The 25,712-nt window shown below is 42.0% G+C and overlaps 2 protein-coding genes across 8 annotated transcripts in view; one reads left to right on the top strand and one right to left on the bottom strand.

Annotated features, from left to right (window-relative positions):
• smyd3 (SET and MYND domain containing 3) overlaps window positions 1-21,512 on the top strand; it is a 161,013-nt gene extending 139,501 nt beyond the window's left edge. For both annotated transcript variants that reach the window (XM_072699033.1, XM_072699032.1), the window contains 4 exons: window positions 45-132; window positions 913-1,087; window positions 18,441-18,549; window positions 18,966-21,512. In XM_072699033.1, the coding sequence (XP_072555134.1) occupies window positions 45-132; window positions 913-1,087; window positions 18,441-18,549; window positions 18,966-19,067 (474 nt within the window). In that variant the 3' untranslated portion in view covers window positions 19,068-21,512. The remainder of the gene's footprint in view (window positions 1-44; window positions 133-912; window positions 1,088-18,440; window positions 18,550-18,965) is intronic.
• Window positions 21,513-22,779: 1,267 nt separating this feature from the next.
• kif26ba (kinesin family member 26Ba) overlaps window positions 22,780-25,712 on the bottom strand; it is a 101,364-nt gene continuing 98,431 nt past the window's right edge. For 4 of the 6 annotated variants that reach the window (XM_072699020.1, XM_072699017.1, XM_072699019.1 and 1 more), the window contains 2 exons: window positions 25,443-25,614; window positions 22,780-24,972 (listed from right to left, as the gene is read on the bottom strand). In XM_072699020.1, coding sequence (XP_072555121.1) covers window positions 24,824-24,972; window positions 25,443-25,614 — 321 coding nt within the window. In that variant the 3' untranslated portion in view covers window positions 22,780-24,823. The remainder of the gene's footprint in view (window positions 24,973-25,442; window positions 25,615-25,712) is intronic. The other 2 variants (XM_072699018.1, XM_072699021.1) reach the window with 1 other exon arrangement.

Below are 25,712 nucleotides of genomic sequence, written 5' to 3'. Positions count from 1 at the left end.
TTATGGGCTAGTTGTTTACTTGTTTCTCGATGTATATTGAACAGGACGTGGACATGCTGGCCGGCGATAGGGAGGTCTGGAGGACCCAGCAAGATGCCCTCCCCCGCATAGAGGAGCTCCAAGACCAGCAGCGTATCCTTTTTAAACTTACTGAGCTACATGGTACGAGAGTGTCGGCCATCTTCTTATTGGCAAGTCTCATTCTTGGCTCACAGATACAAAAAGGAAAAATTCAGTTAGAGGCTCACCAAGAGTTGAAAGGACCGAGACTGTTCCGCTCCATGTAGAATGAGCGATTAGCCTTGGACAGTTCATTCTCTTAACCTGTTTACTCTGGATCCCCACTACTGAATATCTCAGAATATCCATCCCTCCATCAGTCCATTTTCCAAAAGTGCTTAACTGACTTAGCATCACAGTATAAATATCCCAAACTATGTACCTACAGTTTGGCAACAGGGATGTAATGGGCTCCAAATGCATTCTTCTCAAAGTGGAAGGCGACAGCTTGGCATGTGCAGATGTTTTCAGACGGTGCCCTTGCCAAGTCGCACAGTGCCACTGCTGAAATCCGGACCGCTGTGGCAGGTTCCTGGCCCTAGTCCGCTAGACTCGTGCTGCGGGGCTCAAATGACAAATGTAAAAACACACTGAAAGAAGGGAGAAGATGCCCCAATTCAAAGTGTCCACCCGTCAGCTGGCACAGAAAACCCCTAACATCTTTGAGTGCTGCCTTTTTCAAGTCCTGAATTGTTTTCCAAGACCAAAAAGAATTGACAACACAAACAAATCACTTCTTCCAGCTCGAGTTTAATGCCCTCTAGCTGTGCTGTCTTATGAAAACATTTGGACTTTTTCTTCTGATCGTACCTCTTCTTTTCAAGTAATATCTTTAACTGCATCTAATAACAGAGTGGGAGCCCATGCTGGAGCACTGCCAGGCCCTCGTAGACGGCAACGGTGACGCTGTCCCAGACAGTAACATATATGCGCTCAAGCTACTGGAACTGGCTCAAGACGCCTGCATCAACTTGGGACAGTGGGAAAAGGCTTTAGTGTACGGCACTAGGACCCTGCAGCCGTACAGGTGAGTGCAGACCCGCCCACAGATGTCTTCTCCCACCTTCAGAGGGTCAATGCTCTGTCATCACTTTGGAAACATGCCAAATTAGAGAATTTTAATAAAATCTGTACATTCATCTTAGAACCATTTATCCAGCACTGGGTTTCTTTGTAAAACAATGTTATAAAAAAGTATATGAATCAACATATTACATCCTTTTACAAATTGTTAGTCTGGTGAGTAATCTAATCATTTGCCATTTTTTTGTATGTCAGTATACGGATGTTTGTAGCTGTCATATTGCAAACTGCTTTCATTTTCTTTAGTATCATTTTGAAACATTTTTAGAACCATTTATCCAGCACTGGGTTTCTTTGTAAAACAATGTTATAAAAAAGTATATGAATCAACATATTACATATCCTTTTACAAATTGTTAGTCTGGTGAGTAATCTAATCATTTGCCATTTTTTTGTATGTCAGTATACGGATGTTTGTAGTTGTCATATCGCAAACTGCTTTCATTTTCTTTAGTATCATTTTGAAACATTTTTACTCTGAAATTCATGCTCTGGAGTTTTTGAATTTGTCTGTATGAAAGGTCTTTTTATTACTGTTATCAAGGTGCCGTAACAGGGCAACAAATACCTTTTTGGAAAACCTCTCCATGTTGAAGCTGTGTCTGGCCAGAATGAGTATCCCATGTTGCTCCTTGTTATGGGCTCTGCTTTTAATTAGGACTTGATCCCACCTCCTGCTGGTGATTTGTGAACCACTGCAAACGAGGTGCAAAGTGAGAGCTGGGGCTTCCAGGCCGTATTGCAGAATTGGCGGTTTTGTTTGCAAGTACCTTAGTGTGCTTGTGCATTTGGGTGATTTTTTTTCAAATCTTGGCCAAAGCATTGCCGTCTTAATGTTGCAAACTCGTTGGCACGCCGCATTCACATTAAATGTTGCAATTGTCTCTCTCTCTCTCTCTCAGATTACAGTCCAAGTTGCTTGAGAGCCAGAATTTTTTTTCTTCTGATTTACTGCTTTAATGTAACATTATTCTTCCAAGTAAACTGACACCAGAACAAAAGAAGAACGTATGTTTTTGATTTTTTTTTAGTCTCTGCCAGTTAAATATCTCCACAAATGAACCACAGTTGTGCCCTAGAAAATATTACTAGAATTTCTTCTCTCCATTCTTGCTCAGCTTTCTAAAATTTTTTGTTGTGTCACTTGTCTTCCTTCTTAATAAATAGTGGAATTAATTCAAAGACTTTAAAACCTTGCATGGGATTAACAGAACTTGGAGTGTGAAAAAAGACATAAGTAGGCATAATATTTCGTAGAGACGTTGTTTTGTATCGTATTGAGCTCGTTTATTTTCTGGTCCTTCACAGCCACCCTTCAGTTTTTCCCACAGATGCAGTCATTTCTTGAAGAATTCATTTACAGTATAGCGTGAGGAACTGAAGATTGCCTGGCTCTTATTGTAGAAGAGATGCCAGAGAAGCCAGCCGTCATGTCCTCTGATCTGACAGTGTCCAGAGTGTTTTTATCATTATGGAAAATGTGGAAGTGAAAGAGCAGTTCCTGGCACAACGTCCGTCCTTTTTCATTTGGAAAGAAATTAGTTGCTTCTGGAAAGTAGTTTTGAGAGGTCTCCTTTATCGCCGGATGGAGAATAATGCCGTACATTCCTTCAGGGTAAATACAAAGAGATTACTGCCTTCCAGCTCACACAGAGCTCAATACGCCATAAAAAAGGCGAAGATCCGGTGCTTCCAATTCACCCAAAGGTGGGCTGAATTGCATTTTGACATTCATGGTTTTTCCCACTGAGCAATTTATTGGCATTTCGCTTTCGCAGACAATATAGCTCTGTATTCTCGGTCCCAGTACGGTGCTGGTGCGGTTTGGGAGCCTAATGCTATAGCCGTTGTGAACCTGGTTTTGTGATCAAATGATCATCAGTTCGCGTCTACAAGGTCCTCTGCAGTTTTGCCATAGAGAAAGGCCCCTCACTTTGTATCAATATCCAGCAGTATAAAAAGGTCAAGTGTGAAAATCGGTATGCTGTTAAACTCATCCCGTAAAAGTAACAAGATTTACCGTCTTTCCTCTGGGATTTTTTTTTGAAAACGACACACTTGGTGGCCACTTTATTGGTGTGCTGAGTGAGGAGGTATGAAAGTCCATGAAAAAAACACCCAGAGGGGTGAGGTTTATTTAAGGGCACGGGGAAAGGGCACCGGAGAGGCCGCGGGCACCGTTTCGGGGGGTAGAGCCCACGAGGGGGCCTGCACCAGTCCTTCAGTGCTGGAGTGTGGTGTAGGAGGTAGTGGCCCCCACGAGGTGGGCCCCCCCTGGAGTGTTTTACTGCAGGGGAGGAGCATGTGTGAGAGACTGACTTACCCTGCAGAAGTACAGCAGCGGTGTTCAGCAGCGGTGTTCAGACAGGCATCCCTGAATACACAGCTTGGCAAACCTTGAAGTGGTTCCTGGGAAAAAAACCGGCCACTGAGTGTTTATGTCAAATGAAAAATGAAGTTAAATTAAATTAAACTAAAAGATGCTTCATTTGCCATTTGCACAAGTACAGGTACTTTGGAATACTTAGGTTACTTAGTACTATAATTTAATTAGGATTTTTTGCTATTAAACTATATTAATTTATTAAAGAAGACACTTTTATCCATATTCTTTTTGGATGTCCCAGCATGCTCTGCTTTTAGACACTCACTCACTCACACACACACTCACACACACACACACACACACACACATATATATACAGACACACACACAGACACGGTGGCATGGGCGCTTTGGATGCAGAATTATTAGGTAAGTACTGTTCCTAGAGATGATTTCTACCAGTTAAGAAGTTCTGTTTGGCTCCAAGAAGATTAATTTAGAGAGAAAATGTGACATTATTCTGTCACAAACAGAAATAAAAGAAAAACACTTGATTATTAGTGTTCACAGTCATTAGGTAATCAGGATTGATCGGAAGGGAAAATTTTACACACTTGGCTAAGTGCAGACGCTCCTCTACTTACGAATGACATATGTTCTGAACAGCCGTAACCAGAAATGTTCGTAAGCCGTTATTCAACATCATTTTAATGGTATACGCAAGTACAAAGCACTAGGATGCTGGGAGTTCGCACGCTACACTGCTGCGCGGCGGGAGTAGCGGCCAGAAGGTGTACTAGGCGGAATTGGCGCGCAGAAAAAAAAATTGATGTTGCGGACAAGAAACGGGAGCCCAATGAACACAATTTGAAAAGTCCTCTTCGTTCGTGTCTCTTGCTCTCTTTCTCTCTCTCTCTCTCACCCTCTCCTAAACCCACCAATTCAGATAAAATGCTTTCTATTAATCTTGACAGTTAATAGCTCCTATTTCTTGCCATGATTTGCTGGTTCATAGCTGGAATTATGCCCTGTCATCTGAGCTCTGCCATCTTCCTTGCCCAGGCCCCTGTACAGGCAAAGGGGTGCAGCAGGTGTTAAGAATGAGGATGGCACTTGCCTGATTACCTGCCGGCAGCACGGCCTGGTCCTTTCTCACCCAGAGGCTTCCCTTACCATCACACTCCAGCTGTTCTCTTTCTAGTGCACATACTTCTCAAATTAATTTGAATTATATCAATACAATTTTTTAAAAGAATGTTTGGTAACACTACATAGCCATGTTTATTATGCATTATGAATGCTCTATGAAGCTGTCATCTGTAATGCACTATAAATACTTTCATAGTGCATTATAATGGTCAGTATAAGAATGGAGGATGCTTTGTACTGCGTTATGAAGGTATTAATAACAAATAAATAACAGAATAGTTATTATGAATAACATGCATGCAATATGTAGTACATAAATTTGCAATAACATACAAGTAGGACAACAAGGTGCTGAGGTTTCAAGTGGTATTTACACACTAACCAGCGTCTGGGCTTCCCCATATACGCCCTTCGTTAAAGCACAGTGTACTGCTAGACATTGCGTCTTTAGTTCAGCCCCAGCATCATCATTATGGGTATTTGTCAGTACTTACCAACACTCCTTCAACCTATCAGAATGCAGTAACGCTTCCACATGATCGCAGCCGAAAACACGGTATCCATTATCTGCAATCATAATGAATAGCCACTAATTATGCCTCCTGTTGTTATCACGGCTTTCTAAAGTTCATTTTTTCAAATAATATCGTGATAGAAAATGTTGCATTTTAATTAATAATTTATTTAAAAATACCTTCCCTGTACCTTGATAAATGTACAGAAGCATACTTATTGTGCTTTTATGTATCTCTTTTTGGGTGGCAGAATGGTTAGCATTGTTGGCTCACACCTCTGGGACCTGGGTTCGAGTCTCCGCTCAGGTTTCATGTGTGTGGGGTTTGCATGTTCTCCCCGTGTCATTGTGGGGTTTGCATGTTCTCCCCGTGTCATTGTGGAGTTTGCATGTTCTCCCCGTGTCGTTGTGGGGTTTGCATGTTCTCCCCGTGTCATTGTGGGGTTTGCATGTTCTCCCCGTGTCATTGTGGGGTTTGCATGTTCTCCTCGTGTCATTGTGGAGTTTGCATGTTCTCCCCGTGTCATTGTGGGGTTTGCATGTTCTCCTCGTGTCATTGTGGAGTTTGCATGCTCTCCTCGTGTCATTGTGGGGTTTGCATGTTCTCCCCGTGTCATTGTGGGGTTTGCATGTTCTCCCCGTGTCATTGTGGGGTTTGCATGTTCTCCTCGTGTCATTGTGGAGTTTGCATGTTCTCCCCGTGTCATTGTGGGGTTTGCATGTTCTCCTCGTGTCATTGTGGGGTTTGCATGTTCTCCCCGTGTCATTTTGGAGTTTGCATGTTCTCCCCGTGTCATTGTGGGGTTTGCATGTTCTCCCCGTGTCATTGTGGGGTTTGCATGTTCTCCCCGTGTCATTGTGGGGTTTGCATGTTCTCCCCGTGTCATTGTGGAGTTTGCATGTTCTCCCCGTGTCATTGTGGAGTTTGCATGTTCTCCGCGTGTCGTTGTGGAGTTTGCATGTTCTCCCCGTGTCATTGTGGAGTTTGCATGTTCTCCCCGTGTCATTGTGGGGTTTCCTCCGGGTCTCCGGTTTCCCCCCACAGTCCAAAAATATGCTGAGACTAATTGGAATTACCAAATTGCCCAATACTCTGACCTGTCTCTGGTTTAGTTTATGAACTAATATTTCACCCTGATGACTTATAAATAAAGGGGAGGTCCATGTTAGTCACCTTCATTGTCTTTGTGCACATGCACAGCAAAATAACAATAGTGATCCACTGTTTCTCAACGCAGTGCCCAGGGACCCCCAGTCCATATTTTCACTCCCTCTAAGCTCACAATACAACTGTACCCGGTATTTTGTGTAATTGACTGACTTGGTACTGGGTGGGAAAAGAAGCCCAAGGACAGGGCTATGAAACAACGCAGTGATCAAATGAAAATACACATTAATAAGAAGAGTCAAAGACCAGGTGCTGCGTCGTAAAGACAAATGAGGGAGCTGCGGTGCAGGTTCGTTTATCAGAAATGAGCGACGGGCTGGAGTTTGACCCAATCACAGATCAGCCTGTGTGAGTTTCTCTGTGGGACAGCTGCTTAAGCAGAATGCCCCATTAAAACAGAAACACAATGGCATGTAATTAATATGTAAATGGCTGCTATTAAGGCTTCGATTCAATGGGGTAGAGAAAGGGCCGCATTCCAGGGCACCGGCAGTTACTGGCTAATGGTCATTGGCAGGTAACGTCTGTCACGTCTGCCTGCTGCAGCATTGCTGCCAGTGGGGGAAGCTATGACAAGCTATCAGGGGTTTCCACAGGATCTGCTGCCCACTGCACCTGAATGGAAGAAGCCTATTTATCAAATGTACAACATTACAGCCAAACGCAGGCAGCAAAATGAGTCTCCCTGTGAGCTCCCAATAACAATATAAATATATAAAGAAAATAATTTGTAAAAGCATATAGATGGATGGATGGATGGATGGAGCTGCTTTGTCCAAGCTGCGGTACTCCGATGCCGTTTCCCTGACAGCAGGAGTGTAAATTGGTTGTGGCTGGGATGGCTGGGATCCTTGATGTGGGCGTGACCTTCTTCTGGCATCTTCTTGTGATGATGTCCTTGCTGTCGGGCAGGTTGCAAGCGGCGATATTCTGCGCTGACTTCACCGCTACGAGCGAGAGAGTGAGAGACAGTGAACCGTTACAGCTTCCTGCACATGCACCTTAAACTGGTAAACTGGAGAGGAAAGGGGGCAGAAATGCCGTGTCCCTCCGGCGATGCTGTTCGCTGTCATCTGAAGGCTGACCAGGGGTGTTACGGAAATGTGGGGAGGAAGGAACTAGACTCTCGCTCAAGCATTCCTGCTACGACCTACGTCGTGTGCTACGTTCGCATGAAAGAAGTTAGAATATGTAAGTTAGAATAGGCAGACAATGCACTTCAGGAAATGCCAAATATATTAATGCACTAGGAAGGAAATGTTATGGGTATTACAATATAGGGCAAAGCACGGAGGTTAAGAAATGTGGTTATGAGTCATATAAATGTATATGTACACATGTGTATTGCGTGGAGCAGTGATTGACTCACTGGTGATCGGAAGGTCACTGGTTCAAACACCAGAGCTGGCAGAGTGATTTCACAATTGGGCCCCAGGGCAGGTTCTGTTTTCACTTTAGTGTACTCTACAAAAAAAAACTGACAAATATTGGGACACCAGGCCATTACACCTACAGGGACATTTATGACATCCCATTCTAAATCTGGCAAACTGAGATGATGTCTGAAGTTATGTTCTCTGCATTCCATAAAATCATAAATAAAAAACGATCCAGCGTTTTACACGGGCGGATTTAACACATATTCTAGAGATGAAGGGGAGTTTGAGGTTTTACAGCCTCGAAGTGCCGTTTATAAAAATTGCATGGAGGTTCCTGCAGGAGAACTGGTTTTGCCTTTGGCCATTAGATGAAGTAGCGTAGGCGGAGTCACAGGAATGGTGAACTCTGTGTCATGAGGGTCCACGCGGTAGCGCTGACAGCCAGGTAAATAATAATGTGCTTCAGGAGATGAAGCACTAGTGTTGGTGGTAGGATGGCAGCTGACAAGCTGATGAAGTTCTGGCATGAAATGTACAACAATTGGCGAACATGCAGGAGGGTGCAAGCATCTCATTGCGCACAATGTATGTCTTTGTTAGGGCTTCATTGCAATTCATTTAAGTCTTCGCCTTGCAAAACTGTAATCTAAACCTGTGGTTTTCACAAGTACAGTATCTTTATACAGAATACTGAGTCCACAATTCATACGTCTCCCTCAGCATGAAGACAGACCTTGATATTTTTCATCGATGTCCTGGTTCAGTCTTTGACAATTCATGAAAAGCTGGCGATATGTGTGTTGCACCATGTTCGCGCGATCAGTCGGGCAAAAGCCGCAGACGTTTTGCTCAAGATGCAAAGATCCTCGACACAAAGGATACTCACCCGCAAACAGAAGTACAGGGACAGCTGCCAGTTGAGGGTTTTTGGAACATTGTTGTCATGGCCGATGATGGAACTCTGGCTATTAAGATTCAGTACTTTGGTTGGACATAACAGGCAACCAGACTGCAAAACTTTCAACAAAAGTACAGAGCAAAAAACGTCATTAGCCATATACAGGATGTGAAATATATGCCATTTACTGCCAGAGTGAGGGTGATTCTTAAAATCCACATGCAAGTAATTGATACAAAGGGGTTTCAATTCCATAAGTGTTTGATTCCACATTGTGAAGAAATATCTCAGCGAAACGTGGAAATTGCCAGTCGCCTTTCGTGGTTGTCAGAAATCGCTGGAGGATCCAGTCTTGTCTTGCAGAAAGAATGCTTTCAAGTTTCTGACTCATGATGTGTTTACAGTCTGCAGGCAAACAAATTGTCCTCTCGATAGGGGATATGGGGCTTCAGGCTGAAGGAACGTCATGGAGCCACATACCATAGATTAGAGAGTGACGCTCGAGTGAGTGATTCCATGAAAATATAGAAAACAGAGTCAGGAGGACAAGGGGATCATGTCTGCCGGCTCCTCTGGCATCCATAGAGTCCCTGTGTCCTCTTCACTTTCCCGTCACCGTCCCACCTGTAGTGACACCCTCAGGTTCAGTAGTTCAGAGCTGAGGTGCTGGTTACCACCTCTGATGTCCACTCAGACGTTTTTAACCATCACAAGCCCTCCACCTGATTACCACTGAAGGGATCCAGACATGAAAGTCTTACGCATATAAATCACTGAAGTGAGGCACTTTATCAGAAATACTCGCTTCGCTGCTATTGTATTATCATAATTTTGCATTTTAAAAGATCTTTTTAAAGGCTTCTAGTAAAAGGACATTTGTGGGCTTCATTCTGTACTTGACATACTGCCATGTGCACATTATTAAAGGTTTGATTAGCAGCTCTTTCTCTGTTTTTGAAATGAAATGGTGTGACATTGAAACACTCACTGCTTATTACCATGCTTAGCATTTGCAATGCACACGTTTAATTGCCTGGATAAAGTGAATTTATTTACTAAGATCAAATTAGTAATATTTCCTTGTGGCTGTCGTTCTTCACTGGCCCTTTTAGTCCTATGCGGAAGCTGTCCTAGGTTTCTGTTAAGGCAGTGGACGTACGAGAGGCCAGCCTTATCATTAACCAATGATATGGTTTGAATCAGTGAGTGACAGGGGAAGGGGCACTCTGGTGGCCAATCAGATTTCTGTTGTGGCCAGTTCCCCTGTGACCACGCCCCTGTATACACCCCTGGTCCTTTGTCTTACTTCCTTCCTTCTCAGTCTTATAAGTATTAAACCACATGTCTAAATGGTGCACGCCATACGTCACCATGAAACAGTGATACCTGATAAATATAACCAAAAGCAATGCACATGCCGTGCTTAATGTACCATGATGATGTAGTACTGGAAGTATGGCTTTCCATTAAAAAAATAAAAAAGAAGGGAGAATTTTTCTGTGTGGATAAAGGGCATGACTGAAACAAATGCCTAAACTTTTCAATTTGTGTAAAGTGGCGTGGGACTTAATATTCCGGTAGTCCAGATTTCGCTAGTGGTGATGCTGACCTAATTGGGAGAAATTAAGCTGGGAATCAGCATTCTGACACCGGGAAACCTCCTACCAGACTTTTGGGGAGGCCAGTGTGGTCTGGGGCCTCTCATATACTGTACCTCCTTGGTTACCATAGTGGTGGTTCCTGGCTAAAATATATCCTCCTGCATGAATTTGTTCTCAATATTCCTAATGCAGTAGGCATTGCGTGTATTTTATGCATGTAATTCTGGTATTATGATTTATTCAAAGGCTAAATGAGGTGCAATGTAGATCATGTCAATATGTATAAAGGTTTTTGTTGGGTATGTTATATCTAAGCACTACTCAAAATTCACAAACCCCATTTGTAACATTCTTGAACGGCTGCACTATAGCAAAATAGAAAATCATTTCTTGGATTTTTTATGTGACAATTGGGACACCAAAGCCTAAGGGAGGATCTCACCAGTCAAAAAACACGGATTTCTATTTGTTCCTTGTCTATCTAAAGGAATGTAATTGGAACATATATTTTATTTAATCCTTCTACAGCTATCTTTGTGATAAACTATGACCAGAGTATTATGAATTGTTTATTAATTGCTGATGTGCATTAACTATTTCATGTCCTGGTTTTATAAATGTCATAAATACTATCCTTAATGCTTTTTCCTAATTCCCTCTTTCCTGAGCATGTGCTCCTGCTTTCTGTAGCAGTTCTCTGGTCCGATTCTGCTGGTGAATTAAGTTTGCTTTTAGGGTTCAGGGATCCAGATGACATCAGTGTCATGAGCAGCCCTGCTTCTTATCGCCACTGCTTCTGTTGTAGATGCGGAAAGTGCAGCTTTATTGCGTACAGCGGCGCTGCCTCCTTGTCAAGAGGCAATGTGCATTTTTTTCTCTTGGGGGGAGGGAGGGGGGGGCAAAAGCCGTTTACTTCATTGCCATGTAACAACCACCCACTCGTACGCCATCAGCCACACTTCAGTGAGTAGAAAATTTCTGCGGGTCGAAGTGAATCTAAATGGACTTCGAGTTCGGAGCAAATACTCCACTGCTGCAATTCTGTTTAGTTTGGTTTAGTTTTTTAATTTATTTGCTGCATTCATCCGTTTTCATTTGCATAAATGGATGTTTATGGTCCGCAGCATTTCTCTGTGCTTAAGTTGTCACTGCAGACTTTCGTCTGCCCATGTTTTCAGTGAATCCAGTGTAAAATCAAGTATTTTAGGGGAGTCACATATATACTTGAGTAATTGATTTTTTTTTCCCAGCTAATTTAAAGTTACTGCCTGCTGTAGCACTTGTACGTTTGTTTTCATTGTCACATTTTTCTTTGCTGGTTTGGTATATACCACTGTTCAGGTCATAGGTTATGCTTCACATGTAATTTCACACAAAATTTCATTGCCACCCCAAAGCAATGGAGATGAACAAGTAATTTTGTTAGTTATTTAATTATTGGGGGAATTAATCCTGCAATCTGAAAATACAGGACAAAATCCCCGTGACATGTTTATAATTCATTATCTGGCTAGCATCTTTCCGCTAATAAGTGCTGGCATGTTTCACTGTCAACATCGGCGATATTAGACAAAAATATCTGTTATCAACTGAATTTTCCAAAGCAGAAATATGAGATGCAGCGAAAAAAATGTATTCATTAATGAGTTGTTATTGAGATACAAAAATAATTCCATCTGCTCCATTTTTGCTCGGCTAATTCTATTGATTGGTTTCCCTGCCCTTCTGAGTAACTTCCAAGTTACCATTGGTGCTTGAGGTCAACCAATCAGTAAAGTTTATTGCAATAAGCCCCACCCAATAATTCTCTGTCCATCAAAAAGTACCTACTCCAGAGGAGGGTCTAAAATAAGGTCGAGCAACTACAGTACCTCAGAGAAACTGCAGTTGGGCCAAGTTACTTGGGAGGGAACGTGACACGAGTTCCTGGTTCCTGGAAAAGGTACTGGCTCCTGAAAAAAGTTCCTGCAGTGGAAAAGCACCTCGCGTGTGCATGCCAGGTGATCGCTGCCTTATACGCTATGCATGTATCCGTAGGCTCCAGGTCTCCCCTACCACCCTGTCGAGGATTTGAGGTTGGAAAAGGGATGGCTGGGTGTTTTTACTCAATACAATGTAGCCATTGTACGGTTTATCACTCAGCCATGTGGTCTGGGAATTTTTAACCAAAGCACTTTTGCCCGAAGGCCTTTCTTGAGTTTAGTGGTCGAAACTCACAATGAGGTCTAGACGTTACTGATCCAGGCAAACAATCCCATTTACAGCTGGTCCCATTGTTTGTTATTACTGTAATAGTCAAAGTGATGACAAAGATGCTGGTTCCTTCTTATTAATGATTGTTTTACAGTCAGTGATTTTTATCCAGCTTGATTTGCCATTTTACAGTAGATTCATACTAGATAATTTACTGGAACGTTCAACGCTTAGCACCTTGGTCAGGAGTGCAGCATCTGGAGCTTCGTAAGGGAGCCTCTCCTGGTGACCTTCAGGTAGCAGTGGCTGTCATTACTTTGCACTTATAGGTCTTACTTTTCTGTATAGATTGCTGTAGATGTGACAAATGACTAGAAAGGGGATCTGTCTGTTTTCTTATGGTCTCCCAAGTTGAAGAAACCGTTCCATTCAGTACTGTTAACGTTTCATTTTAACAACATGTGCGATCAAGTCAAGTGGTGCTCAGCTGGTCAGCAATCTGTAGCAATACAGGGTAACTTAGTGACGTCGATTGTAGCTGATGCCGGCTGAAATGAGGATTAATCGGACTGGACCGGAGTTTCCCTGGGAGTCGAGTGTCTGCTTATAGCCAGACGTCTCTGTATCTACATCACAAATTATAAAACACCCAGCTTCTCCCAATCTGTCAAGGACAATTTCCTTGCCAGTGACCCGTCATGCCTTGGCTTTGCCCCCTTGTAAAACCTCAGCTCCTTTTCCGTATGTTGTATGCCGTAACGTTTTTGATAAGATGCTAGGATCAGGAGTAAATCAGCCGTTTCGAAATAATCTCTGCATTGCTCATTTTTTAGTATATATGGGCTAGTTGTGGTATTCTTTAACTGGAAAATAAATTTTTACAATTAAAATGTTCTTCAACAGTATAAATGGATACTTTGCATTCTATGTCTCTCTGTCTATGTATGTATCTTGTTATTTGTGTTGATTCTGACATCCTTATGGGTGCTTTGTGAATGGGAATGTTAATCAGCACAACAATATCGCTGAGATGTAAAGGCTATGATGTCACTGGAACGGATGAGCTTGTTCCTGGAAGACATGAGGAAGATTAAAGATGTACTAATGAAATCAAATTTACCAGAGATAAAAGGCAGACCCCCCCCCCCCTCTTGACAGACCCGTTTGAGCGCGGTCTGTGTGACGTACAAATAAGAATGTGGTCCTCTTTCCTTTGTGAAACATTAAACGCTGAGAAGAAGCGTATTCCTGCTGTCCAGAATTTTTATGAACTGAGCGCAGTGTAACAACCCAAGTACAGCATGAGTATGGGTGAATTGGGGGGGGGGGGTACAAATATACAGGAAGAACAGCTCATTTCCGATAAATAATGAAACGAGCTGGATGTTTTGTGAAAAGGAGGAATTTTCTGCAGCTCACACAACAGTAAAATAAACCCCAAGGGAAACAAGGGGGGGGGCGGTGCAGCCTGAGTGATTGTTTAATCTTCGATGATCTGCAGATTCTTTCGAAACAGCAGCAGATGGTTAGTGGGAACAATTGGGTTAGAGACTCACGCGAAGGAGTGTGCCTCACTGGGACGGGGACGGGGACAGAGACGGGGACGGGGACAGAGACGGGGACGGGGACAGAGACGGGGACAGAGACAGGGACAGAGACGGGGACAGAGACAGAGACAGGGACGGGGACAGAGACGGGGACAGAGACAGGGACAGAGACAGGGACGGGGACAGAGACGGGGACAGAGACAGGGACGGGGACAGAGACGGGGACAGGGACAGGGAAGCTGCCAGTCGACTCTCATGCGTGTCTCCTGATGCATGTGTGTTGATTGGCAGAGGACCCTGGTAGGGAATGCAGGTCTCGGTGGGGGGGGTGCATCTTGAAGGTGACACCCAGGAGTGACCAGGTGGTCAGGAAAAAGCGGCGTGATTCATGGGGACGGACTTTGCATGGCGATGTAATGCATGTCTGCACAATGTGCTGCAGGTTTGACTCATTCTACTACTGAAAGCCTATGAAAACTCCTCCTAACAGGTGGATAGTAAAGTTAAATAGTTTGTTAGTGATGTGTATTACTTTTTTTGGTTGATAAGAGCTTTCAGACACTGATATCAAAGACAATTTCTTATTCAAAATCTGATGAACACCATCCTGTTCTTTTATCTGTGATAGATCTCTGCGGGATTTATTTCAGTGTTCTGAATTATTATAGCATTGTTCCATTGTTTGGCAGGAAACCAAAAACAATTTAAATAATCTATGACAGTTATGCAGAAAAAATGATTTTGATTTATCTCAAGAATGCGGTCGGGGTTAACTTACACATCCTTTGAATTATTATGAAAAAATTCTCTCTTTTTTTTAAAGTGCGTTTGCCAGATCCGTGATAATAGTATTGTTTTCAGCAACCCACCTAATCTCTAGAGTTTTTGAACTAGTCAGTGGTTTGCAAAGACAGAATCATAATTTAGTATTCCTTTAGGAGGGTGAAATTCTTTGTTTTTTCGGAATGATTTAGCACTGATGGAGTAAAAGAGAGAATGCATTTGCCTTTTTTTAATAATGAAATTAAGGCTCTTTTGAGTTTCCCCCAGACAGGAGACCTGATGCTGTTGCCAAAGCAACAGAGTCCCAATCCAAATCTATTGCCTCCCAGTATACACAGTGTCATTAATAATGGTCGTCTTGTTGTTACTGATTTGCGTACCGTTGTTTTTCCAGAGTAAACCTACTACCGTACTATGTAACTTATAGCTTTTCTCATGTAAAAAATAATTTTCATGAGATTTGCTGTTATTAAATTAGTATTCTGCATATAGAAATCAAATTAAGTTCGGATTATTAGCAGACATGATTTGGGTACCCAGAGGAAAGTGTATTACATCTATCTATCCATCCATCCATCCAACCATCCACCCATTTTCCAATCGGTCATGGTTCTGGAGAACTTTTATTATGTATTTTTAATATTATGTTATTTTGTTATTTTTCTCTTATCAGTTACAGCCCCTTTGTTTCCAGAAATTACCTTGTGACCTCATTAAGAGACGACTGCTACCCTATTTATACCTGGTCTCTGCTGAGAGGAAGTGTTATGCATTCTACGGATTTTCAGTGCTTTTTAAATAATTCTGAAACACCTAGATTTTATGAGAAAATGTCTTCTGTTGGTTTCCTTCTTACCAGAAATAATAGGCATGAATATCTACTCCAAAACCAATACTAATGTTGGTAACACTTTACTTAAGGCCATATTGTTCATAATTTATAAACAGATTCATAACAAATAATAATGCAAGTATTATAAATATGGCTATAAATATTTATCAAAAGGCATTACATTATACTCATGTTTATTATGCATTATGAATGCTTTATGAAGCTCTCATCTATATTGTAGTATAGATACCTTCATAATGCAGTATAAAAGCACCCGTAATACTTATACTGACCATTATAATGCATTATGAAGGCATCTATTATGCATTAGAGCTTCAAAAAGCATTCATTCATAAGCATTCATTCATAATAATACACATGGCTATAATGTATATGCATGCCTTTTTATAAATATTTATAGCCGTGTTTATAATGCTTTATGGATGCATTATAATGCATTATGAATGTGTTTATAAATTTCTAAACACATGGCCTTAAGTAAAGTGTTACCCTAATGTTTTATGTATGTATTGCAATAATATTCTGTATTCCAGAATACATATGACATATAGTGGCCTTTAATATAAGACATTTTATAGGTTGGCACATTGGGTGTCACTGTTGCCACGCATCTCTTGAATTTGGGCTTCAGATCTTGCCCCCCCCTCCTGTGTTTAGATTGCTTCTTCTCTGTGTTTCATTCCCACAGTCCAAAGACATGCAGGTAGTCAGTCGGCATCTCCTAATTCTCCTCAGTGTGTAAGTGTGCATGTACAGCATTGTGCAAAAGTCTCAAGCAGTCAATGAAATGTTTAAGGTTATTTATCTGGGCAGTAAGTGTATACTGGTATCTTACTGGGTAGCTAGATGAACACCTGGCCTCTGGGGGACGCCAGCCGTTCCATGCAGCTGTTAAATATCTCCTCCAGCTCATTTAGTTTGAGATAACCCAATGAGGTATTGATTAGCCGAACAAGGTGGGGTATTGGTCAAGTCAAAAATTGCATTGGTGTGTTGGACGGTTGCTGCAAATACTGTGGTGATTTTAGGAGAGGATTTGAAATGACACTTTGACAGACAGAATGTCACATTGCTGTGTTTGCCCTATGATACACTGTAATAGTCTGTATGAAATGCTAGTCTATCTCCTTCCCTGTGCAGTGTGCCTGGGATAGGAACTGGTGCTTGTATTGGGTAAGTGGCTGGATGATGGATGGGTGTTTTGTATACCAGTCTAAACTAATGTATAAACATGGTTGTATGGCCTGGGATTCGGACATCCTGCTCTGAAGTCTGTTTAGAGGGGAAGCAGAGGTGGCAGCAGGTGCTGGTGTTTCGTCGCACGCGTCGCACGGCACATTTCCTGCCCGCCTGCCCGGCAGAGTGGACTCGGCTTCACTTCACCGAGAAGCATCTGGCAGTTCAGCACCATGGATGCTGCGGGCCGGAGGGTAAAGGTGATGACCTGTAACCCAAATGGTTCTGGCTCAGGCTCCAAGAGTTGCCCTGAGGTTTTGTTTCGTGTGAAATACCCAGCTGTGCACATGGAGCTGTAGGTTGTGTAACTTGACATCAGAGAACTTGAATTTTTTGTGTATCTCTGTAAAAACGCAGTCATATAAATTATATATTTTTTTACATATGAAATGCAATCAGACGAGAGGAAAAACTAAAACCATCAATTAGTAGATGTGCACTTAAACATATGGAGAAGCCGTAAAAACTTTACAGAGTGCCAGTAAACATATGTCTGCAGTAAATCCAGAGGACCACCTGTGGTTTCGTTTGGAACCAGACGGAGAAAATCTGTGAGAATCTTTGCTTTTGACATAATAGATAATCATGCTAATTTTAGCCCAAGGTCTGTAGCATGTGGTCTTACTGCCAGTAATGAGTAATATCAAGAAGGTGCTGAAAACAACGTGAAGGAGAGGAGAGGAGTATAAACCTGCCTGTCAGGCTCATGTGCCAGTGGAGAGGCGTCCCAGGCAGCACGAGCCCGCGTTTCACTTCAGGATCAACTTTGTTACTGTCTTATGATGGTTTAAAGAAAGACTGCAACCTTTTGTTAACTATTACTTACTCAAAAGTTTGTTTTTTAGATGTTATGCATTTATAATTACGCTACATTTGAACAATTTTTGTGTTTTTTATTGGTTCTGTGGGGAATCTGCAGATCATAAGTGGCGAATAGTGTTAGTGCGTGTAGATAGTGCAGTTCTGCTCCGATGAGATTGGCCGTCAGGGAAGGCTGTGGCTGACATATTCTAAAATCTAACTGCGATTTGTAAATAATTATGGCACATTACGGGAAATGGGCAACATACTGGTATGTGTGGCTTTCAGTGTGCAGGATATTAAAGAGGAGGAAAGCGCTGTGCAATACTGTCTAGATAATACTGTATTTAATTCCCTGCTTTTTCATTAGAAATAATTCATTTTAAAACCACTGCATTTTTATCATTTCATGATCAAATGTTCTAATACCATGATTTAACCTAACATAATATGATTTATATTAACTTGTACGACATACGTTACTGTGGTTGATCATAGCTCCGCTTATGTAATGACAAGACCCATTCGTTGCTGGCAAGAGAGCAGTAGGACGTTGGCTTGTATCCCCGTGACTGTTGGGATGCTAACAGAGCATCTGCCTTATTGTTGCTTATTGCAGTTCTTTACAGTGCAGAATTTCTACGTCCAGCTTGCCACAGCTCAGTCTGAAGGACGCATTCTTACAGTGGACAGCGCCCAGTTGAGTTTTGTCTGTCATAACCAAGGCTAACTACTTCGCTAACTGAGCTTTGCTCGGGAGGGCTGTGAAATCACTTTGCCATGAATGTCCTTGTGTGGTTCAGGTGTTCTTGGGCTCCTGCCTATAAATTTATGTTTGTCTTATCTTAGGCTTTACTATCCATACCTCCACCCAGCCCTGGCAGTTCAGCTGATGAGGGTTGGAAAACTGCAGCAGTACCTGGGCAGGCTGGAAGAGGCTTATGGGACCCTACAGCAGGTTTGTCACTAGCTACAAGGTAGCTGTCTCTCGGCCTGGCTATATGGGAGCATTTTTGCTGCTCTGGTAACTGTGGTACTATATAAGGGCAACATGGAGGGTGCGCCCCCTGCAGTCTGTACTGTGCCCTGTCTGTTATCTGTCTTCTGTCATCTGCCATTGGGTGGGGATAATGTGTAACACTTTGAGACAATGTGTTACACAGTATCACAGCAAAAATGCACTATACAAATAAATATACCCCTAATGTGATGTCTAACTCCTTTTCCTGCACTCTCTGTTTTTACGTTCAGCCTACTGCCTTGCAGTAAATCGTCCTGTGTTGACATGGCTTCCATTTTCCATGTTGTGGTGGGAGAATAAGGCACAGTGTACGTTCCGGATCCCTCCTGACTGACTCTTTTTATGCATGCTAGGCCTATGATGTCATGAAGGTGACCCACGGCTGTGAGCACAGCCTAACCTGTGAGCTCAGAGGGATGCTGCAGCAGTGTCAGGCTGAGATGAGCCATGCCTAGCGGAGCCGAGCTGATGGAATATTCCGGATTGGTCTTTCCAGGGTAATTTCACTGCAGCACTATGGGCAGCCGACATGTGATGTTCTGAGTGTTTTCGATTAACCGCTATGACAGCCGAGTGCATCGATCATCGTGACGAGGTTTTATATTTCTGAAGACGGGTACCTGAATGGCCTCATTTGTCATATTCTGTATTTTTTAGTTGACAAGAACATTAAAGACGCAAGTACATCTCTGTGAAAATCTGCAATAAAATATCTTGTTGTTATTTTACGATTAGTCGGGAGTAAAACTATTGCAGTAAAACTACTGCTTTATATTTTTGTCTGTGTAAATGGCAAATTTCTACTTGTTAACAGTCTGAATTCAGAGCAGCTGGACTGTAGGGAGCTGGGGGCTTAAACACCCATAAAATGTGGGTCTAAATAAACTGAACTGGCAGGGTCTCTCTACACAGCTGTCTGCTGATCTTCTCAGTCTCCGCACAGAAAAACATTAGCAATCTGTTTGAAAAGCCCCACCAAGTTTTTTTTTAAACCCCCCCCCCCCCTCCTGGAGATTGCCTAACGCTTCTCGCCCACCATGCAGACAGGCCACGTCGCACTGCCGACAGCGGCACAGTGGGCTGTCCTGACCAGTCAGCCGTTTGCAGTCTCGCTCTTTGTCCAGCGCAGGATGCTGGCCGCCCGTCTGTTTGTCTTACTGATTCTCTTTATCTGTCATCTGTGCAGCAGGAACACGGAGGGATTAATAATGTATTAAGAGCCATGAATCATCCTTCCCATCCCTATTGACCGTCTCTTAAAAAACAAACACAATGAAGTAGGTCTTTTCGTTACAGATAGCATCATGCTCCACTTCATTACGCTTTGTTACTGGGCCAAGTCTTTGGGTAGCCTGATCTCTGTATGACAAACTCGTTTTCCTTACACACATCATGTCTTCTCAAAGCACACCTTTTTTTAACCACAGACTGATTCAATTCTTAACCACAAATCAGTTCAATTCTTATTCATTGTTCTGCATGTACTGTCTTCTGACTGGAAAATGAAGGTTGGATTTGGTTTGGATGGCTCTCACTTGTTTATCTTTAAGTCGAGGGTCGTGTATCTGGCTTTCCTCATTATTGCTGGTTTTCAGGGCTCATTGAGATGGACTTCAGACGTGAGTTGCTGGATGAGAGTCATTATCTCAAAATGCATAGTTTTCGGTCGGGCCCATCCACTGAGGGGCTACTGTCACAAAATGGCCTTTTTCAGGTCTCGCTTTGAGGTGGAACCTGGACCTGAACTTTCCACCTCTGCTGAGAGCAGGGCTGTATGCGGGGGTGGGGCCACAGGAGCCCCAGCTGAAACCTGATTGGCTCGCGGAGTGCCCCCTTCCCTGTCACACACGGCTTTAAATTATGTCATTGGCTAAGGTTGGCCTCTCCGTATGAGTTATGTCCCCTCTTATGTCCCCACCTTAAAAAATCTTCGTATCACCCCTGTGTGAAAGTAGCATACTCCATTTATATTGTTACTCCATCCTCTCTTCAGCAAGACATTTTCCAGAGCACCGACTTCTCAGATTTTTTTCCTTTTATTAACAGTCATGTAGTTCCAATTAGACCCATCTCTGCTCAGGTCTTCTCTGGAAGGCAAGCACGCCTGAGATCTCTCCAGGAGGGCACTAGCTAATCAAAATGCCACAGCCCATACTTTTGCACACTTGGCTCCATGTCTAGCACAGTGAGGCCTTTCTGCCGGCCATTTTCCAGTCCACTTTACCCGCCAGTGATTCGTTTTCTTCCCTTACAATCATTCGTTTTTTCAGTAGCATTTTCAAAGCCTATTTTCAATCTAAAAGCAAATGTAATGAAGGTGCGATAGAGGATCACATGTATTGACGAATCACAAAGACTGAATTAAACTCGATTTAAACTTTAAAGCCTCTTTGAGTGACCATTTTCATTCACATCCTCACTGTTGATGTTTAAGGCTTTAGTGCGTGTTCAATACTCTGTGAATGTTAAACATGTACTCATTTCACAGGAAGCCTGTCTCGACTATCTGCTTCACTGATCATCTAACTTCTTTTTTTATCCATTTTTGTCACACTTCTTCCCAACATCTGCAAACTGCTTCCTTGGTCTTATATTTTCAATGTACTGTATATAATATGTGTACATGCAGATATATTGAATAATAACAAACCATAATAATAGCATGTTTTTACTTCTCAGAAATAGTAGAAGCACTATGAATAAATACACGCTATAAGAAGAGAGAAACACTCAAGGGTAATTATAGAAGTATAATTGGAATCCCTGAAAAATTGTCATTTGTAATTTTTTCCAAAGTGAATTCTAGCTTGGCTGTGTTCTAATATTACAATGTATTCACTAGGGGGGTAAAAGAATGTCAAGAATATGATTAAAGAACAAATATAGTAAATAAGACAATAGTTGAATTTGTTTGTCTTGTCTTATATATGGGGGGGGGGGTGTAGCTTAGTGGGTAAGGTCAGACCCACTTCCGGAAGGTTTTGAGTTTGAATCCCATGGCTAACTAGGTAATCACATCCCTTATGGGCCCTTGTACGAGACCCCTACACATTACTGCTCCAGGGTGCTTCATACCCTTTGACCCCAAACCTTCTTCTCCTGTATGTTGCGTTGTACAAACACATCTGCTGAATAACTTAACGCAAAATCAAGACTGCGGTATAATTTAGTATTGTACACATCATGCACATACCGAATGAGTGAGTTGTAGTAAATTAGAGCACTTAAAAAATCATGGGGACTCTACACTGAGGTGTCAAGTGCCTGTGATTTTATGTAACGATAACAGTGAATTATCTGAATGTAGAGGACAGCACTCAACGGCCACTTCATAGCTTTCAGATGTGTGACGTAACGCTAACAGCTCGTCTCGCCTTGAACATACATGAGTAGCATGTTCTCCATCTGATCTGCAGCTAATGTCTCTGTTTTCCCCAATTAGCAAACATTTACTGTTCTGTTTCTGAAAGACAAGTTCATTTCTGCTCCTGTTTTTGTAATAGCTGAAAGAAAGGAGACCACAGAGGGTAGACAGAACAGATAAAATCCAGGCCAAAGGCACAAGCAAAAAAAAAACATAGAATGCTGTTATAATATAATATAATATAATATAATGCTGGTATGTTGCTAAATTCTCGAATCTGATTGGTCAGAAGGGTATTGATTCATTTTCAATATGTGCACACGCAGTACCAGGCAGGCAAATCACAATAGCAATCAAAGCACTATTAAAAAACAACGGGCAGTTTTTAACTGATGGCAGGCTTACGGTCTTACAACAGACAATTTTCGACAATGGCAGCTTGGGTCATATCTAAGCAAAATGTACTAATCAATGTGTGTTCAGCTCGTAAACGTGAAAATCTCCATAGCTACAAACATGAAAGCCAAATGCGTGATAAACATAGTACAAAGGCAGTCATACCCACAAAGGGCCAGTGTGTGTGCAGGTTTCTGGGATAACATTTAGGTCAAAACTCACGTACACAACGACCTTTTCTGGGTAAGATTGGCCACCCCTGTCTTAACCACAGTGTATCGGGTGGTACTTTGCCGTGTGTTTAAAGACATAATGCACAGCTTATTGTATATGAAGCCTTAGAGCGTAAGTGAAGATTCGTAATTTGCCTATGGGATACGAAAAAAGAATCACAAGCAGGCTACTCGTCCGGGTACATCCTTTATTTACATCGGTCCCCACGTTACATCATACTCCTATTCCATTCTTTTGTTTTGAGGGCAGTTGAACTAAGAGCACCGTTTCTTAATTGTCCATTGCATACAGTTCAGTTTCCACATGATTTTGTCCATCCAATAGCTTTTCAAATCATTAAAATCAAGGAATTTTCAAGAACTCTCTCCATACACAGCAGACCAAAATAAAAGACGGAAAAAAACTCACTTCAGGGAGTCACATCTCCGCTTGGCGACCGTTTCTGAACGTGACCGTTTAAGCAAATCAACAACGACATTTCAACACTTATTACATGTTAAATGTTGAGCTCTGTTATTTGACCAGTGGCTGAAGGTGCGAGAGCGCATGAAAAGAAAATTAAAAAAGCAAAAGTAAAATATTCATGGACAAACACAGCTTGCAAACACGAGCAGCAGCACGTCATCCATGGGAAAATGGGTTTTCTCACACGCATTTAATGACAGAAATAGCAGAAAAAAATATTGATTATAAAAACGGAAGCGTATATATTTATATATGAAACGCACTTAGTTACTGTACATTTTTTTTAATGCATAGCACTTTGCAACCATAATATGTAAATAAATTATATAATATAAGCAACTCTGTCAAACAGGCCTCCTGAGTTTACAAATAAATAATATCCTTCATTCATTAGCGTTACTATGACAAAGGTGAAGAGCAGGGGCTCCAAGTCCCTTAAATGAAGGTGATGAAGCAGGTGACTTTAGCATTATTATAGGTGGAAAGCTATATATATATATATATATATATATATATATATATATATATATATATAATATAAAGATATGAAACGATCTCAAGCACCATACATAAAGAATTATCATCAAACTGTATGCACCACCAAAGTGAGACCACGCAGAGTGGAAGTGGCTTCCTCAGTAAAAGATGGTTTTCTATGCATGAACACAATACTTGGTGACCTATATGTGAGTGTATATATGTACATATTTATGCTAACTTGTATGTTTTATCATCTGAGATTTTTTTCCCCCCTACATGTTGCAGAGCTCAATTTAGCCATACCTTGAAACCCCCCCCCCCCCCCACAAAGCTGAAATACTGGCTGACTTAAGTTTTGCTCCTTGGTGTCACATAACAGATGCTTTACCAAGCTGGTCAGAGCCAAATACTATAAAATGATTGTAATGTTAAGTGCGATAGCTGTCCTGCAGGATGGTGACATCATCCGCAGTGGGATCTGTGTAAGCTGCCCTCGGCGAATGAGCCCTGGATGCAGGTCACAGAAAACAGCCAGCAAAGAGGATCAAGAGAGCTGCTGCAGAGGATCTGTTTCGCTCTCGTCACACGTTGTTGTTTTTGTAGCTTGTTTTTGTTTTTTGTTTGCCTCATTTTGTTTCTGACCCTCTACTTGTTTTTCTTTTAAACCAATACACTCTGAGTGGTCTCAAACATATTTTTTGATAAAAAATGATTATAAAACATACACATAACAGGCCATAATATGCTGCTCTTTAACTAGTATAACAATACAAATACAAATTACCAATAAACAACAAGTCAGAAGGATTAAACACCAAGAAAAACAAGCTGTATTCATTATTTTTTCCTAATCTACTTGACCTAGCACCATAAATAGGGAAATTTTCTGATATTGGATTCTTCCCAAGGCACTTTGTTGTCATTTTTCTCTAATTCAATTGTGTTTTTCTTCTTTGTCCTCCACGGCAGTTCCCTTCTGCATCAGTCTTCATCAAAACGAAACATTATTTACAACCATATGTTTTAAAAAGTTCCTTATTAAAAGTGCTCTTTCATGCTCATAAACGTTCTTGTCTTCGGATCACAATAACACATCAACTGTGTACTCTTCCTCTGCCTTTTCCAACACTTTAGAAAAATATTTGTTTCCTATTTGTGTTTGTGCACCAGCGCATCCTGCCTAAAGCCCATGTAACCGTCTTCCATATAAACTCTACCATCATTTCCCATCAGTCTGCGTAGCTCAGGCAGGTGGCAGCTGCCATTTTCCTTCTACCGTTGCCTGGAGGGAGCGTCGAAGCATGTGATCATCATGAGGTGGGCTTTGCAGAAGTTGACCCGGTTCTCGAGGCGCTCAGTGACAAATTCCAGGGCTTCAAGGTACTCCAAAGAGTCTACCTCAAATGTCTGTTGTAAATCAACTAAAAAACAGAAGTAGTGACGTGAGCAAGTGACAGGTCAAGAGAGATTCAACTCATCATCCAACAATCTCAACTATTACTCCCAATGAACTAATGAGACATTCTCAGATGATATAATGGAACCTTAAATATATCTTTAATCAGTTGTTGAATTAAATTATAAATGGATGAGTGTTTTTTTTTATCTGTCTTTATTTTATACAGTTCAGATACACAATAAATCAGAATCTGAGGCAGGCTCCTTATGGGACTGTGCATGTGAAGTAAGCATGAAGCCTAATACAGGAAGAGGAAGGATCCGAAATGCGAGACGGTAATATACGAAGTATGGGTGTGTAGAGTAAGTAGTTAGTTTACCGTTACCATTAGATATAACAAAGTAATATTCATTCCCCGGAAGATATGTGGAGGCAGCCACAGTTAACTTGGTATCTGGCAAAGGCCCATGTTGTCACAGAGACATGACTCACATTCATTGGTCCATTTCTCAGGAGCCAGCATCAGGTGTTGCTTGGTCTGCTCCAGCTCCTTCTTCAGCCAGTCGTACTTTGCCCGCACCTCTGAGATTCTCTGCTGCCGGTGCTCCAGGATCCTCAGCTTGGCGCTGAAGTACACCATGTCCTGCACGGGCACGGCGTCCTGCTGGCAGAGCCACGGGCAATGTGTGAGAGTCGTGGCTGGCACCTTTCCGGGAGAGTCTGCAAGCTACCCGGGTCTCGTTTGAAAGGCATAATATCAAA

Source organism: Paramormyrops kingsleyae, chromosome 14 (genome assembly GCF_048594095.1).
Source record: "Paramormyrops kingsleyae isolate MSU_618 chromosome 14, PKINGS_0.4, whole genome shotgun sequence".
NCBI lineage: Eukaryota > Metazoa > Chordata > Actinopteri > Osteoglossiformes > Mormyridae > Paramormyrops > Paramormyrops kingsleyae.
The sequence above is the reverse complement of the archived record's forward strand: the minus strand, read 5'-3'. Positions and strand labels throughout refer to the sequence as shown.